We start from the raw sequence: 17,913 nt of genomic DNA on the forward strand, positions 1-17,913 counted from the left end.
GCCTCCGCGTCGCGAAGGGGCTCTCATCGCGCAGAGCTCGAGAGCGCCTCCTTCCGTCCGTCTTCACCGCGCAGCACGCGTCGCATTCGGCGACAGGCATGCGGCGAACCCCCTGCGTGTGCCAGAGCATAGATCGGATTACGATTTCCCACGTCCCTCTTTTGTTTCGCGGCACGCCGATGAGCACCAGCGTACATAGATGCCGCGCCCGGAGGGGACATGCGTGCGTGTCGACTCGACATGCTTCACATACACGTGCTCCCAAGCATGTGTTCGAACGAGATCTCGCTGGGTGTGTCCGCGCTGGATGTTGTTGCGGCCCACGCGCGAACACGTGTGGATCGGCTCTTTTGGTTTTGGATGCAATGTTCTTGCGGGGAACAGCCAGGGTGTAGGACCGTTATGCACGTGTTTGACGGCGAGCTGGTTGATGGATTGTACTTGAATATAAGCGATTAAAATAGGGATGATTGAAGAGGAAGAGCAGGATTAGTGGTAACTCTGTTTAAAGAAAAAAAAGTTTGCGTCAGTATGTTGCAGGAACCGGATGCAGATGTGTGCGCGTGCTGACGGCAGTGAACATATTGTTACGGCGTCTGCTCACGTTCACAGCTATGTGTGAGAAAGTGTCAAGTGTAGTAACGTAAAGCGAAGCTTTACGCGCCTGAAATGTGATTCCTCTTGACTTAATCGTTTCGTACTGTTTTCTGTCGTAGTGCGTAGTTCACCAGTGAGGGTATACTGTGTGATCTCGCCACGTTCCGTGTTCTACTGCGCGAATTTGTCGCTACTTTGAAATAGTAGTCGTTACGCTTAAAGATGAGGGGAACAGGAAATTACACAATGGTATGGGACACGTGGTAGTTAAGGCGCCTAGCGATTAACGCTCACAGCTGTTCCAACAACTACGCCCTCTTCCCCAAAAAAGAAGAGGCAAAAGGTGTTCAGAAACACAGTATCTAAAGCCTCTCGGGTCATCGTCGATGTGGTCCAGGGTCTAAATGTATGTTACGAGAGGGCACAGTTGTCGAGTTTGTCCAGCACCGCCGATTGCGCTGTTCTTTGAGCGCTAAAGCAAGAGTACTTGCGGAGGAAGTGCTCTCACCAGGAGGTGGGTGGTTGTCTGTCTGCGTACCTACAAGGTTACCCGCTGACGAAAAACAAGTGGGTGGTCGCGCGAGTGGGTGAGCACATTTGCCCTTTATAAGTCGCCTGCACTTCGCCGCACACGTAATTAGATAGGGCATTCCACGACTGCAGCGGACAACCATAACCGTACACATAACTACGAGCACTAGTATACCGCTCAAGCCTGGAACGTCCAGACACTTGACGCTCCCCAGTACAGAACGGCCTCGCAGCCACTCCGGAACAAACCGTACACGTTGCAATATATGTCTCGTCATCATGCGGTAAAGCGCCAGCGAGAGAGAGCCTTGGGGAGCGCTCGGGGCGGACGTGCTTCGTGCCGGCTCTGCTATTTTCCTGTGCTTTGGCGGACTATCGAACTTTTCCTGGAAATTCTACATACAAGCGACCGACGGAACCTACAAGAAACATGGGGATACCGGATTTCTGGCGGTAGGCCCCCTTTTTCGACTTTTACGGACATTTGAAATTCGAAGGCGGCCAGCTGAGCGCTAGGCCTAACCGAGTTCCCCGCGCGAAGGGGCCGAGCCGAAGCCTAGGCGAGGCCGTGCGGCGCTCGCAAGCTAACAAGACCTGGAAATGGAGACCGTGGACAATGCTGCTCCCCCGGACGAGCTCTCAAGCGGGGGGACGTGGTTTATTCGGAGAAAAGGCCGTTTCACGCCCGAGCAAAGCGACACATCCGCCGTGCGCGAGCCGACGGGGAGCGGTACGAGGCCCAACCTCCGGCTGGGGAAGAAGCTGGCTGCAAGATCGGTCGAGAAGCAGCACGCGGAGGTTCCGGAAGGTGCTGAGAAAATTATTATTCGCCCGAAAGGAGGTATCAATCGCATCCTGGAGAAAGTTGGAAGATTGCGCATGCACGTCTACCTGGCCCAGGCAGCCGGGGTCGACCCGGAGGCTGCAGACGAAGACGTAGCATCACCAAACCTGACGCAGCAGTCGATCATGATAGCTACGCTAGATGCGGCACGGGCAAGCAAATACGCTGCGATCACGGCCCTTCGCATCGGTGGATCGATGGTCGAGACGAAGGCGTATATTGCCATGCCGGAAAGCGGAGGGAAAGGAGTGATCCACGACGTCCCGCTGGATGCAACTCACGAGGAAATCCTCGATGCACTTAGAAGAAATAAGAAAAACCCATCGATCATTGGAGTCAGAAGACTTGGGGCGAAATCCAAATCTGTATTGATCCTGTTTGAAGACTGGAAAGTGCCGATGCAAGTTTACCTCCGATGCTTCCCCACACGCTGCTACCTATACAAGAAAAAATATGAAGTATGCGTCACCTGCGGAAAACTTGGACATCGGGCGGATGTTTGCCCGAACCCCAACGACGTCAGATGTCGGGGGTGCGGAGCCGAAAACCCCGAACCAGATCACAGCTGCGAGCCTCGATGCCTGCTATGCAAGAAAGCCCACCTCCTAGGCGACAACAAGTGCCAGGAGATATATCGCATGCCGTACATCATCAAGAAAAAAATATGGGAGAAGAAGATAGAACAAGAGAAGCTCCAGGTGCAATCCCCAACTCAAGGCAAGCCCCAGGACACCACCTCGGCACCTAGCGAGGAGCACCGAGGCAGAGCAAGGGATGCTACCAGAGACCACGCGGGGCAGCAGTCGAGAGCGAGATCTAGCTCGAGACCCGGAAGGAGGTCCAATTCGTGGTCCGGAGGAGGCCGCCAGCAGACTTCAGCCAAGTGGCCTGCTGACCAGGGCCGGGGACCTGCTAACCAGGGCCGGGGACCCGGCTTGCCGCCCAGGGACCCCAAGGACCCATGGGGAAAAAAGAAGAAAGAAGAAAATACCCACTTGGTAAGCTTTGGTAGCAAGGGCTCCCAGGCTGAAAAAGATGAGGTTAGCTTACTTAAGAAAGAAATAGAGGAGCAGAAGAAAGCAAACATGAGGATAGAACGATTGCTGAGGGAAACCCAAAATCAGCTGAGCGCGCTAAAAACAGAGAGGGTACCTGCAGAGGCTCCCAAAAAATGCAACACCCACATCACTCCTCCTGCTCATGTGCCAGCTGCATCTGGTCAGGAGGAAGAGGATATGAATGTGGATTTTACGAGACAACCCCCATCCAAACGTAAGGCGGGGGAGACCGACCCGCTGGCGAGCTGGCAAAAGAAAATTGAAACGTGGCTGATGAAAATGGACAAGGAGAACGAAACCATGAAAGCAGGGCAGCTACAGAATGGAGGAGCAATTGCGCTATTACAGGCGCAAGTGAACCAACAATCTTGCAAAATAGACGCCCTAAGCACTTCGATGGATACCTTAGGCACGACAATAGCTAGGCTGTGCGAGAAATTCGGAGCCATAGAAGCTATTCTTAATAGAAATGGATAAAAATTCGGTTAAGAAAAATGCCTCCACATTCTGGCAGTGGAATTGTAGGGGGTACCAGAGAAAAAGAGCGTTGCTGCAACAATACCTCGAGCTGCAACAGGAAACACCCGTAGCCATAGTCCTGCAGGAAACGGGAAAGGCCCCTGCTAGATTATCGGGTTACCAAAGCTTTGACAGCGGCAAGGGGGACAAATGCCGAGTCGCCACCTTCGTAAAGCGAAACATTGCAACCATTGTCCATGATGTCTCCCCCAGCGAGGCAGAGGCTGTTCTCGTCGAGATTATCACAGGGAAGAAAAATAGAGATAGCATATTCCTGCTGAATGTGTACAGCACACCCAAGCAAAAGAAAATTAGATTCATTACTTTATTCCGCAAAGCGCTCAAAGCCGCAGATGGGAGACCTCTCATCATTATGGGAGACTTCAACGCGGCTCACGAGGAATGGGGATATACATACAGGGACCCCAAAGGTAGACGAATATGGGAAGATATACAAACGCTAGGGCTTACTCTACATACTGACCCATGCGTCCCTACGCGCACAGGCAACAGCATAACCAGGGACACAGCACCCGACCTCACGATAAGCCATATGGCGGGAACAGTAACATGGAAAAGCACAGGACAAAATCTAGGCAGCGACCACTTTATTATTTCGCTCACGCTAGGAAAAGGCGTCAAAACACGCCTCATCAAACAACCGAAATTAACGGAGTGGGATAAATTCAGAGAGATAAGAAAGGAGGCCTCATTGCCGGACGATATCTACAATATCGACGAGTGGACACACCTCCTTAAAACGCATATAGAGGAAGCGACCACAACTATAGAGGATGACGACGCACCCCCAGCACTAGACAGCAAACTGCTGAACATGTGGAGCAGAAAGAGTAATCTGGAAAAAAGACTCAAGGCACAAAGATGGAACAGGAATATCCGGCGCGAACTAGCCAGACTCAACAAAGAAATAGAAACATATGCGATTCAGCTCAACGAGCAAAATTGGTACAGCAAGTGCGATGAGATGGAAACCAATATGAGTCTCTCCAAAACATGGAGCCTTCTCAGACATCTAATCGACCCTAGTAAATCAAAAATGCAAGCTAGTACAAACCAGGTGAGAGCGAGGCATGGCTTCGTTGGCACAGATGACGAGCTCATTAGCGAGCTCCAAGAGACATATCTTGGAAAAGCAGAGAGCGAGGTGTTTAGGGACTACGAGGGACCTCCCAATCCAGATCTCGATGCTCCCATCACCACGACAGAGGTTAGAGCAGAGATTAATAACCTCAGAAAGAGATCGGCCCCCGGTCCGGACGGGATAACAAACACCGCTCTTAGGAATCTAGACGATGAGTCCATCATTGCACTAACCAACTTTATGAACCAGGTGTGGGAGAAAGGAGAACTCCCAAAAACATGGAAACAGGCGGACGTAGTCTTTATTCCCAAGCCGGGCAAAGTACCCGGCTTGAACAACATGCGACCAATCTCCCTCACCTCGTGTGTAGGGAAATTGATGGAGCATGTTGTTCAAACGAGACTGACCAGATACATGGAGGAGAATGATCTCTGGCCGCATGAAATGGTTGGATTCAGGCCAGGGCTCAGTACACAAGACGTCATGCTCAGACTTAAGCATGATATCTTAGACCGATACGACTCAACTGACACCAGGGCGATCCTAGGTCTCGACCTCACCAAGGCATTTGACAACGTTAGCCATAAGGCTATCTTGGTAGGCCTCGAAGAGGTAGGTGTGGGACACAGAGTATATGCATACGTCAAAGACTTTCTGTCACAGAGGGAGGCAAATATAAAATTTCTGGATGTAAAATCCCCTCCCATCACACTTGGGAGCAAGGGAACCCCGCAAGGGTCAGTGCTCTCGCCCTTCCTATTCAACATAGCGATGAGGGGTCTCCCAGCGGAACTCAATAAGATTAAATCGATTAAAATTAGCATGTACTCGGATGATATCAACATCTGGGTTAACAGTGGGAGTGACGCAGCCATCGAACTTAAGCTACAGATAGCGGCGAATATGGTGGAAGAGTACGCGGCCAGCAGAGGCTTGGCGTGCTCGCCACAGAAATCGGAGCTGTTAATCATTGAGCCAAAACATCAAAGGAGACACGCTGGAAGCAGCAGACCCATCACTGTTTTCGTAAACGGAAATGAGGTTCCCAAGGTGGAGGAAATAAGAATTCTGGGCATGTATATCCAGAGAAATGGATGCAACCTCACGACAATCAAAAAGCTAGAAAGATACGCGGCGCAGGTAACGGGGATCTTTAGGAGAATTTCACTCAAAGGCAGGGGCCTCAAAGAGAACAGCCTCCTCAGACTCATGCAAGCCTTCATTACCAGCCGTATAGCGTATGCCACACCGTATCTTGTGTTTAGACGAGAAGAAAAGGATAAAATAGATGCGATCATTAGGAAGAGCGTTAAGAGAGCCCTAGGGCTCCCAGACTCGACCTCGACAGACCTCATCCTCAAAATGGGGGTACACAACACGCTAGTTGAACTCACTGAGGCAGTACGAGTGTCTCAGTTGGAAAGATTAGGCCAGTCTAAGACAGGGAGAAAAATCATGGAATGGGTAGGAATTCAATGTGACAGGGGAGCCCCGACTGACAAGACATTCCGTTGGACGTGCGCAAGCGCTTCCGAATCGCGCCCCTACCTAAAAATATGCATCCTATCTACAACAAGGAGAGGAGAGCTCACAGGGCTAAGGCTCTAGTAAATAAACTTAAAGACACACCGGCGCATAACGTAGCGTACGTGGACGCCGCTTGCGGCAGAGACGGGGCTGCGGTATCGACGGTGGTTGATGGCGACGGGTGCGTTAAAATAGCGTGCTCCACGTGCACGAGGGACGCCTGTACAGCCGAGGAGGTTGCAGTAGCGCTCGCTTGTGCGGGAACAAAAGCGGGAGTAATATTATGTGATAACAAACTAGCTATCCGAAATTTTAACAAAGGGAGAATCTCGGAAGAAGCCCTCCACATTCTACTCAAAAACCCTCCCAGGAGGGACATAACTTTTATTTGGGTACCAGCCCATGAAGAAGTCCCAGGCAACGAAGCCGCTCATGAGCTCGCCCGAGCACTCTACCACCGGGCAAATCTAGAGCAGCCAGTTCCAGGGATAAAAGATAGCCTGATCACGTACAGGGAAATTGTCGATCACTACAAAGCCGAAAGAAGAATCTTTCCGCCTCCGCATCGGTCTCTCTCTCTGGAGGACGCTCGCATTTGGCGACGCCTCCAGGGAAACAATTACACATCACCACATTGGATCTACTTAACACAGACGAGGGACTATAACGACGCCCTCTGCAAAATTTGTAAGCAAAAAGGTACGCTAGACCATATAATATGGGAGTGTGCTGGCTCCCCAGGGGCCAAGGAAAACATTGTCAGTAGAGAAGCCTGGGAGGCCTTGCTCCAGAGCGAGGCTGAAGACGACCAGCGTCGCGCAATCCGCCTGGCCGTTGAGGCCGTGAAGACTCACCGTCCTCAACGCGCGGGGACTGCCTCGTCCTCCTCTCCTACCTAGGTGTAGGTTGGGAGGCGGGCACCCCAGCTCGGTGGAACAATAAAGTTTTCAATTCAATTCAAAGCGCCAGCGACTGAACCGCTGTGCCTCCCCTTGTTTTCCATCTATCTACTTCCTGTGCTTCCAATTGCGCTTCTTGTTCTTTCACATTAGACTCCCCCCAGTGCCTGGTGAGGGCGCATGTTTGGCCAGCTTTTCCCTTTCCACTTCATTTCCGACGGGATGGAGCGCTCAGTGTCCGCGCCTGGGCCGCTGAGTAAACGCCATTTCCCGGGCCGCGGACGCCGATGCTGCATGAGTGGCGGGCCTTCCTTTTGCGCCCAGCTACACCTGCGACGACCAAACACGGTTGAACAGGACGCGCTTAGACAATAAGTTCGTATACGTTCAGAAACAGCAGGATCACCTGTTGGCTCCACCGCTTGCCTCCTCCCGCCCCTCCCCCGCCCTCCTTTCCTATACATCCTTCTTTACATTCCGCCTGTGTATTGTAATACCGTTGGCTTCAGCTGCTGAAGTGAAACAGACAATATGGGGGGGGGGGGGGGGCAAGGTTAATGGTCTCGAGCTGATGAGCCTTTCGACGACCCGGAGCCACGACCGCAGACCCTATGAAGCATTCGGCGGCGTCTGCACCCGACCGTGGGAAATCCGCGCGGGGCAGGTACGACCGGTGGTGTGTTTGACTTCACTGGGAGGAAATTGATTCACCTTGCTCTGCTTCCCGCCAGCTGCGCTGTTACTCGCTTCGGAAATAAACCATGAACACAACAGCAGTACGTATGCATGTTTGTCCACATGCCGGATCATGTATACGTTTGCCGCGCTGAGCGAGTGGGCATTGACATCCGCGTCTATACAAGTTCGGCGCCCCAGAGTTTTCATGCGAACGAAGTTTAGGTGTGAACGGTCACCACTCGAGCTCCGTGAGAACATGGGGCTTTCAATGTAATAGGTTACATTTGGCCGTATCTTAGTAATAATAAAAAAACTCACTCAACGTTATCGACCGTTTTTGAACGGTGTTAAGTTCCCGGTGACTTCCCTGGCGCACATTGCTGCTATACGTATGAGTCTGCTATACGGATGAGAGATTAGATAGATAGATAGATAGATAGATAGATAGATAGATAGATAGATAGATAGATAGATAGATAGATAGATAGATAGATAGATAGATAGATAGATAGATAGATAGATAGATAGATAGATAGATAGATAGATAGATAGATAGACAGACAGATAGGTAGATAGATAGATAGATAGATAGATAGATAGATAGATAGATAGATAGATAGATAGATAGATAGATAGATAGATAGATAGATAGATAGATAGATAGATAGATAGATAGATAGATAGATAGATAGATAGATAGATAGATAGATAGATAGATAGATAGATAGATAGATAGATAGATAGATAGATAGATAGATAGATAGATAGATAGATAGATAGATAGATTATTTCATTGATTGACCTTTATTTGACTCATTGGTCACGCCTAATGTCACAAAGGCATACATGGGCTTCGTCGCTTAGTGAGAAGCTCCGGATTTGTGGTAATCCGGTGTTCTTTATCGTGCATTCAAGCCTAAGTTAACGAGCTCTTTGTATTCCGGCAAGCTCGAAATGCGGTTGTCGCCTGTAATCGAAGTCATGACCTACGTTCATAACCAGGATGCCATTCACCAAAGTGCCGCCGCGGGTCGTATACGGAAGGGACATCTATGGAACCCTGTATACTTTACAGGCAGGCGAATAGATATGTTCGGGTTCTAAGGAAAATACGACGGGGCTTTTCAGCCTCTCTTGTGCAAAGCAGCCACCTGAAGTGTATAAAATTCCGAGGTGTTGTTTTTTCAGCCACGCAGGATGTACATACACAACAAGGGTAGTTTGATTAGTTCTGCTGAACAGGGGCGTAGCCAGGGGGGGGGCTTATGGGGCTTCAGCCCCCCCCGAAATTTTTTCGTGTTGTCCATGCACCGCCGACCAAAGTGACCTCCGGCGCCGGAAATCACTCTGGATTTTGTCTAGAATGTCTTTTCGACGCTCGAAAAGACATTTAACCGCGAAGATTGCAAACTCGGGCTGGATTTCGTGGCAACGCCCATACACCGGGAGTCACATAACGCCAAGCAGTCCCATCCGAGCACAAAGTTTCAAGGGCGCTTTGATGGTGAGCGGGCTCGCCGCGGCATCTCACTGAGGCCACGGAATCTATGGAGCGCATGGATATCAATTGCGAAACTTTATGGGTATAAATCTCATAAGCTCTTGATGTGAAAGGTGCATTGACATTTCCAAAGTTGTGCTTTATATTTTCAATTGCGGAACTTTGTGGGTTTAATGTTGTTATAAACATTTGACGCCAAATGTCTACTGATTTTTCTAAAGTCTTACATCGGAACATACAACGAGACAAGCCAAATCAACACACTAGCAGACGAGTTGACAAACAGGCAGCGAGATCGAATGAGACGAAGCGTTGGGGTGGGTCATTTGTGCCGTCATGTCACATAAAAAAATATAAACATTTTTTTTAACCTACGCCAGAACATCTATGTCAAGACACTCAAGCCAGCCAAAGTAAATACGTTCTTATTTATTTTTTCTACTTTGACTTTTATTCGCGAGGACACATTGAGCCTCTTCGATTTTTTTTTTTGTTCTCGCTACCCTAACCGCCGGCTGCCAGAGCCAACCAGAGCACATACGTTTTTCTCGTATGGCCCCGACCACCGTGCGGTACACTTCGGTGCGCGTTCGGTTTGCTCTGGCCGAGTGGATTTTCACCGGACAGAGTTTTGGACGTTTTCTGGCTAGCAGACGAGAAAAAAAAAAACAATGGTCGCTCGCCGCCATCACTGTGGGGACTCGAAGGATTGCACCGCATTCCTTGAGCGGAACCTTTACGGAAAGTCTTCTTTCGCCGCTGTAGGATACTGAGCAGTATGCGTATGGTTCTCAGTGGACCAAGCGTCTCATGTTTTCTTCGGTATTCCTTCCGTATCCCCATTAGGTGCCCGAAGTAGGCATTAGATTCTGGCCAAGATACTTTCCTATGCGTTTCTTTTTCCTTTCGGTGCCTCCGCCTCACAGAAAAAAAATACTTTTTTGCGGCGCAGCGAATTGTCGCATGGTGAAAGTTCGATTTTGATACTTCTTTTGCGGAAAGCAATGGGCGATGGGACGCTTCAGTTGCCAGATACGTTTATTATATTATTGCGAAAGCAATTATATGACACTCCAGGCGCATTCCTGCCATCGCCCTGATGTTTCGTATAAAGTCCAAGGGTGATAACATCGTGACCACGCGCTGCATGCTGTATGTGCGAGTGAAAGCGTAGGAGGGGAGGTGGAATGGGTGAGCCGACGATGGTGGCTCAGTCTTGTGTGCGCAAAGGAGAAAGGCGAGAAGCAAGCGCGCCGCCTTCCGTCGCGCGCAATACATCGGGGGGAGTGGATGGAATGGGGGCGGAATCTAGGATTCTGTGAATCTATGATTGTGCAACATGTTTATTTGCCTTGTTTGACGCATTATATACAGTTACTTCTTTATTACAGTATTATATACGCATTATACAGTTATTACAGTTATACAGTTATTAGACGCATTATTTACAGTTAACTTATGCAGTTACATACATAGACTCATTGGAGACTTATACGTATACAATATGCGCAATAATGGTTCGGTTCATTATCTGCGAGGTATGCGCGTAGGAGCACGGCATTTCTCATTTACAAATTGACACGCAGGTTTGAAGATAAATGTTCCTTAATGCTCTCATACACTGGGTTGAATATGGTTGCGTCACATAATGGACACTTCAAAAGTTGAACAACTCGGTGTCGCGAAGTTTTTGACAGCTGAAGGTGTTTCCAAAACAGAAATTAATCACCATATGACTGCCGTGTACGTTGAACACTGCATTTCATTAACCACTGTGAATCGTTGGAGCAAACGGTTCAAAGGACGTTGCAAAGACATTCCAAGACCGGGCCAAAACCATCGTGCAATCACCCCCCACACAATTTCAAAAGTTCATGAGCGGCTGAAACAAGAACGGAGGATAAGCATCGATGAACTGGCAGACCATCTGAACATCAGTCACGGTTCGGTTCACGCCATAATTCATGAGCTTCTCCGCTATCGGCTCTTTGGTGCGCAATGGATCCCCAAGATTTTTATCCATCGCGAGAAGACGAAGAAGTTTCGCGCTGCCTTGACTCATCTGATCGGGTATCACAATGAGTATGGCGATTTCTTGTTTGCAACTGTGATCGGGGACGAACCTTGGTGCCACTACTACGAGCCTGAAACACGACGGCAAAGCTTACAGCGGAAACATTCGAATTTACCACGCCCAAAGAACGTAAAGGTCATCATTTCCGCTGGAAAGGTGTTGTTGACTTTTTTTTTCGATCGACAGGGTCCATTACTGATAGAATTTGCTAAATCTTGAGAGGCTATCAATTGTTTCCGATAATGTGAAACGCCAGAACGGCAGCGTGTCGCAATCAAGAACGAACAACGTGGAAAATTGACGAATGGGGTCATCTTGCTCCACGACAATGCCTGTCCCCACGTCGCTTATGTGGTTAATACAAAACTGGCAAAGTTCAAGTGGGAAACGCTGCAACATCCGCCATACAGCTCAGACCTGTCACCTTGCGACTTCTACATTTTGGGGCAACCGAAAAAACAGCTCAAGGGAACCAGATACAGACTTTTTGAAGCAGCAACCCAAGGAGTTTTATAAGACGGCAATCGCGCTACTCGTTAGTCAATAGGACAAATGTCTAAATTCTCATGAAGACTACTTTTAAACAAAGCACCCCGTTGATGGCTCATTCATTTGACTTGCCCTCATATATCTTGCAGAACTCCTGCTTTTTATACGTGCTCTCTGTCGCGACTATAACTTCGGTGCAATTACTCACGATACAAGGGACAGCTACTCCTGCGTAATACAATGGAACAAACGACAGCGTCATTGAGATTTTTCACTGGCCATTGCATATATACAAGAATGTAAGCACGGTTCTTGAATGACAAAGTTTCATTAAGATATTTGTCCTCAACTTGTTCAGTTCATTGCCTTTTAATTTTTCATATCAGCGGCATGCACTGCTTTCCTGGTTTCGAACTGATATTGTTCTAAAGTTCGTGTGATATTTTCTTTACTTAATAAATAGACAAAAAACATGGAAGCATTGACGTCAGTTATGTTGGGCACAATTTTTGGCACATACGAGTATAATATTTTATGAAAACATTACATATTTTATTTGTATTTACAGAGCGTAGCATTCAAGAATTCGTTTGCAGCATCTTTGGCAATGACAATGCAGTTATTATTCATGTATTTGATCCCTCGATAAATTGTTTAAGAGGAAGCTTTAGCTCGGGCCCAATCCGACGCGGCCTATTCAAATACTTGTAAAACGCAGAAACGCTTTTCTGAGATAATCCTGCTAATCGCTTTTATTGAAATTGGTTGCATTTGAGAGAGAAAGTTAAATCCTAGTGTCTGTTGGAAACAGAACTTCGATTTAGGGCCTGAATTTTGTTTAAAATATTTTGGAAAATTCGAAAGTTCGAAAAAATAGAAGCACGGCGTTTACAAACTAATAGCTATGCATGAAGAACAGATATTCTGGTTCTGTAAACGGCATTCATTATAACAGTCAAAGCGGACAAGTTTGCTGTGTCAATTTGTATCTTACGTTAATTGGTTACGTTGTGTACAAGGGTTCTGCAAAAGCCGTATTTCCACAATACTAAATTTTTTTGAGATTCATGTGTAACATATTTATTTTGTCCGCTGTAGATGTACTATTAGATGCAATTCACAGAACTGTGATATCATTTTTCATTGTTGAGTCACGGAGTTTCAAACTTGATAGTTTCGTTTGCCGAAAATTTTCAATTTTGGCCAATTTTTAATAAATAATTGACCTCCTAAATGAAAAATTGGAAGCCAGTAGTCACTAGAATTAAACTTTTTCTTTTAAATGCCACAGACCTCCTCAAATTTGCTGAAGTGGTTGCAGGGAAAAACGTGCAGCTACATATATATATATATATATATATATATATATATATATATATATATATATACTGGGCCAGTGGCGTATCCCCCCCCCGAACAAAATTTCTGGCTACGCCACTGCTGCTGAAGTATTCTAGGTTTAGGGAGCAGGGACTTAGAAAACAACCTCAGAATCTCGGACTGCACATCCTCGATTTGTGCACAAGAATGAATGAAAAATTTTTATTAGGAAATAATAGGACTGGCCTGCGGCCTAAGTGAGGAGCGGGGCTATTTGAGATGTGCTGTGAGACATATCAGATTCGTTCTTTTTAATGCCATATCCGCAAGCAAACTTCCACAGGGAGAGCAGCGTTTCCCTATCGCTCCTGTGGTCAAGGGATGTCGTCCACGCCTCGTAAAACTGCACCAGTCTGACGTGTTGCTCCCTGAGCGGGCGCAAGCCCTCGCCGTACCACGGGACGTGTTTTATGTCTTGACTGATGGCGGTTTCAGTACGGGCAGGGAGGGATTCAGAGGGTTGGCGTGTGTGGCAGTGCCGTTTTCTGAGCCGTCATCATTTCCATCAGCCACCCTCATGTAGGAGTGCCACTTGTTCAGCACGTCCTCGGTTAGGATGGCTCTTATTCGGGCCTTGTGGATAAATACCTGCGCACCCCTGGGCAGGCCGTTCTGGAGGGGGTGCTCTTTAGTTGGATAACGCCCATTAAAGCCTCATATACCGTCGGCTTCTACTGTGCTACGAGGCTCGCTGGGTCTACGTCGATTAGGGTTGGTACCGGGTGGTCGGAAAGCGGACAGGGCGTGTGGTTTCGCACGCTCGCAAACACGAGGGGCGTCTCGTTCCCGACGCTGCCCGCATGTCCCGAAATCTAGTGAACGCGAAATCGAAGGTAATGTCTTTCGTGAAGTGATTTGCATTCCCTCTTGATTAAATCAGAGAGTGAACCGGTTGGACTCCATCCCTGTAGCCGCATGATGGTTTCAGTGCTGTCGTAGAGTATGGTGAGGTCCCCACGTTGTGTCAAAGGGTCTAGAGAAAGCGTCGTGCTTCACTGCGAATAGCTAAAGTTCCGCCATCCACATGGCATGTAGCTCATTGGGGCGCTGGTGGGTTCGTGGTACGTGTGGGTATGAGATACCCGGCAGGATTCGTGGGGGGGGGGGACCACAGGTGAGGTGGCCTGCCGGGGATCGCTTTTCCAACAAGCATCGGTGTAAACTGTCGCCAGGATCAGGCCGCCAGGAGTGGTATCAGAGTCACTTGATAAATTTGGTTGTATCCAAACGACCTACACAGGGAGCGTCGGCAAGCCGCGGAGGTTGTCCGTGGAACGTAAGATTGTTCTCTTTCACACGATGGAAGAAGGTCCCGTTCTACAGTTCTCGAGTTCGGCCACGTTCGCTAAACTGTTGTTGCCTATAGAGAAGGCGCTACCGAATAAATCTGTTTTCCAACACTAATAGACCTCCTGCCTGCGTGCCATTTGTAGGAACGAAGGAGCCATGCAATAATCTCAGTTGTTCCTTGACATCACACAGTATTGTTTTGTTGAGGTTATGTTATGTGAAAATTGCTTTTAAAGTATACATTTATTTAGCAGTTGCTGTGGCGGTGTCGCTTATAAGTTCAGCAACGACGTACAGAATGAAGGAAGAAGGAAAAGTGTCAGTACAAGTGTAAATAAAATAAATAATTTGAACGGCTGAATGAAGTAACCGAAGTTGAACGGCGTATGGCCTGTGGCTGCAGCACTATTTCCTCATTTAGACTGACTGTTCCTTACTTGCTCGACCAGACACACACATTAGTCAATGTTAGTGTCTTATATGAACTTCCAAGATCGGAACTATGGTTTTTATGTCCTCACGACGCTGCTAAATAGTGGAGAAACAGCGGTTTTTCTGATACATCTTTTTTTTCTTTTTCTTCGTCCTTCTCTTAGAAACGGGGATAGCTGTGTAGTACGAGATAAGTTAGATTTCTAAAAACTCCGCTCATCCTGTAATTCCCCGCCGAAATTCCCATGGTCCTCGCTAGACACGATGTTATCTTAGCATGATTCGGTGCCAGAAATGAGATAAAGAAATTAACTTACGACAGTGGAAAACCGGGTGATCGAGCACACGGCCCGCGTCTTTGTATGCGTGACCTTCAGGTTTCAACCCCGTCCCTCGTTAAAAGCTGCCGAAGTTTCCTATCAGAACTCTTGACGTGCTCCGAAATGCCATAGTGCCGCCCACGCTGAGCCATGCGTTACGACTGTGGCCTGGTATCTGACTTGAGGACAACGGTATATGGCGAGGTCCGACCCCACTGGCCGCAGGGAACAGTCACTCATTGGCACGGCAGGACGCCGCTGTCGGTGCTCCCTGCCGGTTGAAATCACTGCACCGTGCCAGTAAGCTCGCTCGCTATACCTTCACCGCGAGTTCTCACACACGTGGTCATTTGGCTGCGGTCCCTTACGGTATGGTGGCCGGCGGCATTCACCGTTGCCGTTACGCTTCAGCTGCGGCCGGCAGGACGTATACGTCTGTGCGTGTGCGTGCACGGGGGGCAGCTGCCCTCTCCCACGGGGTTCCGCATGCAGGGCCGTAGTGGACGCAGCCCCGTAGTGAACGTTTGCGTAACGCTAACCGCGCACCCCCGTCTTGTCGAAGGAGAAACAACGCCCGAGGGCGTTTGCGGAGAGGGAAAAGGAAAGAGTGTTTTCACGTTGTTGAATTCGCGGGGCAGGCCCGACACGAAGGACAAACCGCCTATGCTGACGTGCGTGCTCCGTTGGGAAAGGAGCCAAGAAAAAAAATATGGTACGGGTGGTGGCAAAAGAAAACAACATGACTAAATAACTGAGGGCATCGACGAGACGGCTGGCGTTGGGCTGAGGGGATGCGACAACTGTCCTCCTCTCTCGGATCTAGTCCTCCTTGCGAAGTCCCGGTGACGTTGAGGAGAGAGAGAGAGAGATCGTGTCTTTTTCGTTGTTTTTTCCTCGTTCTTCACTGTGCCGCCGGAGGAAGTTCCGGTGTCTCTCCGTGTGCCTCGCTCTGAGCGGTGTGTGTGATTCGCTGGTGGCGGCTTCACCCAAGCCTGCGCGACTAGCACAGTGATGCGCTCGACGCGGTGGTGGTGATAGCGGTTTCTGCGACTTGCGACGCGCGCACAACCGGTCTCTCTCGTCGGCGCGTATCACCTGCTCAGCGGTCTCGCCGCCAGCTTCGGCGTTGTGTCCTCCTCGGATTAATGGACTCGAGTGCGCGTGTTTCTGGATCAGCGCCGAGGCATGCGACGTAGGTATGCCGCGCGCGCCCTGCCGTTCGACGTGACCACGTTCCACGAGTGCGCGCTGGACGCCCTCAGCACCGGTGCCATTCCCCCGGGCATCGCTGACACTGCTTCTTAGTTCGGTCGTCGTGTGTTGAGTTTCTGGTGCGTTCCTACGCAAATATCATTTTGCCGTCGTCTTCAGCGTGGGCGACCATCATGGCGCGAATGACTGGGGCGTTTGAACGCCGCTTCTCGTGGGAATGTGCCATTCTTTACGGGTTACTGCTCTGCTGGATGTACATCGGTGAGTGACTGATTGATGGCTTTTTCTTCAAGCTACATTGCAAACAATGATAACATTCGTTGCCGGCTTGCCAAAAAATATTTGATTGTCGCAAGGAGAAACAGAAATTACACGTAGAAGAAACAATCGCATGGCCCAACATACGTATACTCGTATTCTAGCGTTTTCATAACATTTTTCTCTCTTTAAATTGCCAACATAGAAGGAGACGTTGGCATGCAGTTGTGGGCGCCGACCAATTCTTGTCTCATGAACAGGTGTTATAGTTACACTTATAGTCCTGTACACTTAATGCGCATAGTTGGAGCATAGAAGAACAAGCAGAACCATTGATACACACACAGCAACACTACTACATAATTTCACTTTCTTGTTCTTTAACTTGATATCAATGCACATGTTGTAGCGAATGTGTTAACATTTCTGCTAAATTTCTGATCGATTTAAGCGCATCATTGCTAAAACGCTTATCGTTGAGCGGCAATGCACTTTTATATATAGACTTCTCGTTGCAGCTTATATACCAATGTAGAGGTGCTTCAAACGACGACGGCGCATATTATGCCGCGCTCATTTAGTACGGCGGAAAGTGCCACTTGGTAATTTGAGCGCTAGGTAATAAAGTAACCTTGGAGCTGTGGTTTCGAAATGCAGTAGTTGAAGCCGAAAAACTTCTGTTTCTATCTGTATGGTGGCGTAGATGAATAAATTAAGAAGAGGACATCTTGCACGCGAGACACCGCGAATGTACAGCGTAATTCTTTATCGTTATCTTAAGTTCGGAGCACAGCTATCCAATGTTTATTTTTGCAGGCACATTATGCATATGGAATAGTCTGTACGACAGTATAAAATGTTATTCAAGCAAACAGCAAGCAATTGTAACGTTCATGACATGCAGGCGAAGGAAAATAAAACGGAGTAAATATTTTCTTTCTTTTTCGTGTTGCGTGCTCGTCAGGCATGCATATTTTGCAGCTCGTTGCAACAAACTAGTCTGTTAACAAACCAGAAAACAACCAAGTGATTTTCTCCACGGAAGTGACTATAGTAGTCGGCACAGTCGACTTCTGTTAGTTTTAGTTCAAAACCGTTCACTTATTATTGCCATTTAACTCGAAGTTGTGCTAAAGACCTTACAAATGCCGTTTTATCTAAGATAAAACGGCATAAAACGGCCTGAATCAAAGATGTGATTA

The 17,913-nt window shown here is 48.4% G+C and overlaps 1 protein-coding gene across 2 annotated transcripts in view; it reads left to right on the forward strand.

The window, feature by feature from the left end:
* The window catches only part of Pvr (PDGF- and VEGF-receptor related), a 93,068-nt gene that overhangs the window by 19,993 nt on the left and 55,162 nt on the right, over positions 1-17,913 (forward strand). Inside the window, exon 1 of one of the 2 annotated variants that reach the window (XM_065446843.1) lies at positions 16,162-16,714. The exons of the other annotated variant lie outside the window; for it this stretch is intronic. Coding sequence (XP_065302915.1) covers positions 16,627-16,714 — 88 coding nt within the window. The 5' untranslated portion in view covers positions 16,162-16,626. Of the gene's footprint in view, positions 1-16,161; positions 16,715-17,913 lie in introns of those variants that run through there. 2 annotated transcript variants of the gene reach the window in all.

This window comes from Dermacentor albipictus, chromosome 3 (assembly GCF_038994185.2).
Source record: "Dermacentor albipictus isolate Rhodes 1998 colony chromosome 3, USDA_Dalb.pri_finalv2, whole genome shotgun sequence".
Lineage (NCBI taxonomy): Eukaryota > Metazoa > Arthropoda > Arachnida > Ixodida > Ixodidae > Dermacentor > Dermacentor albipictus.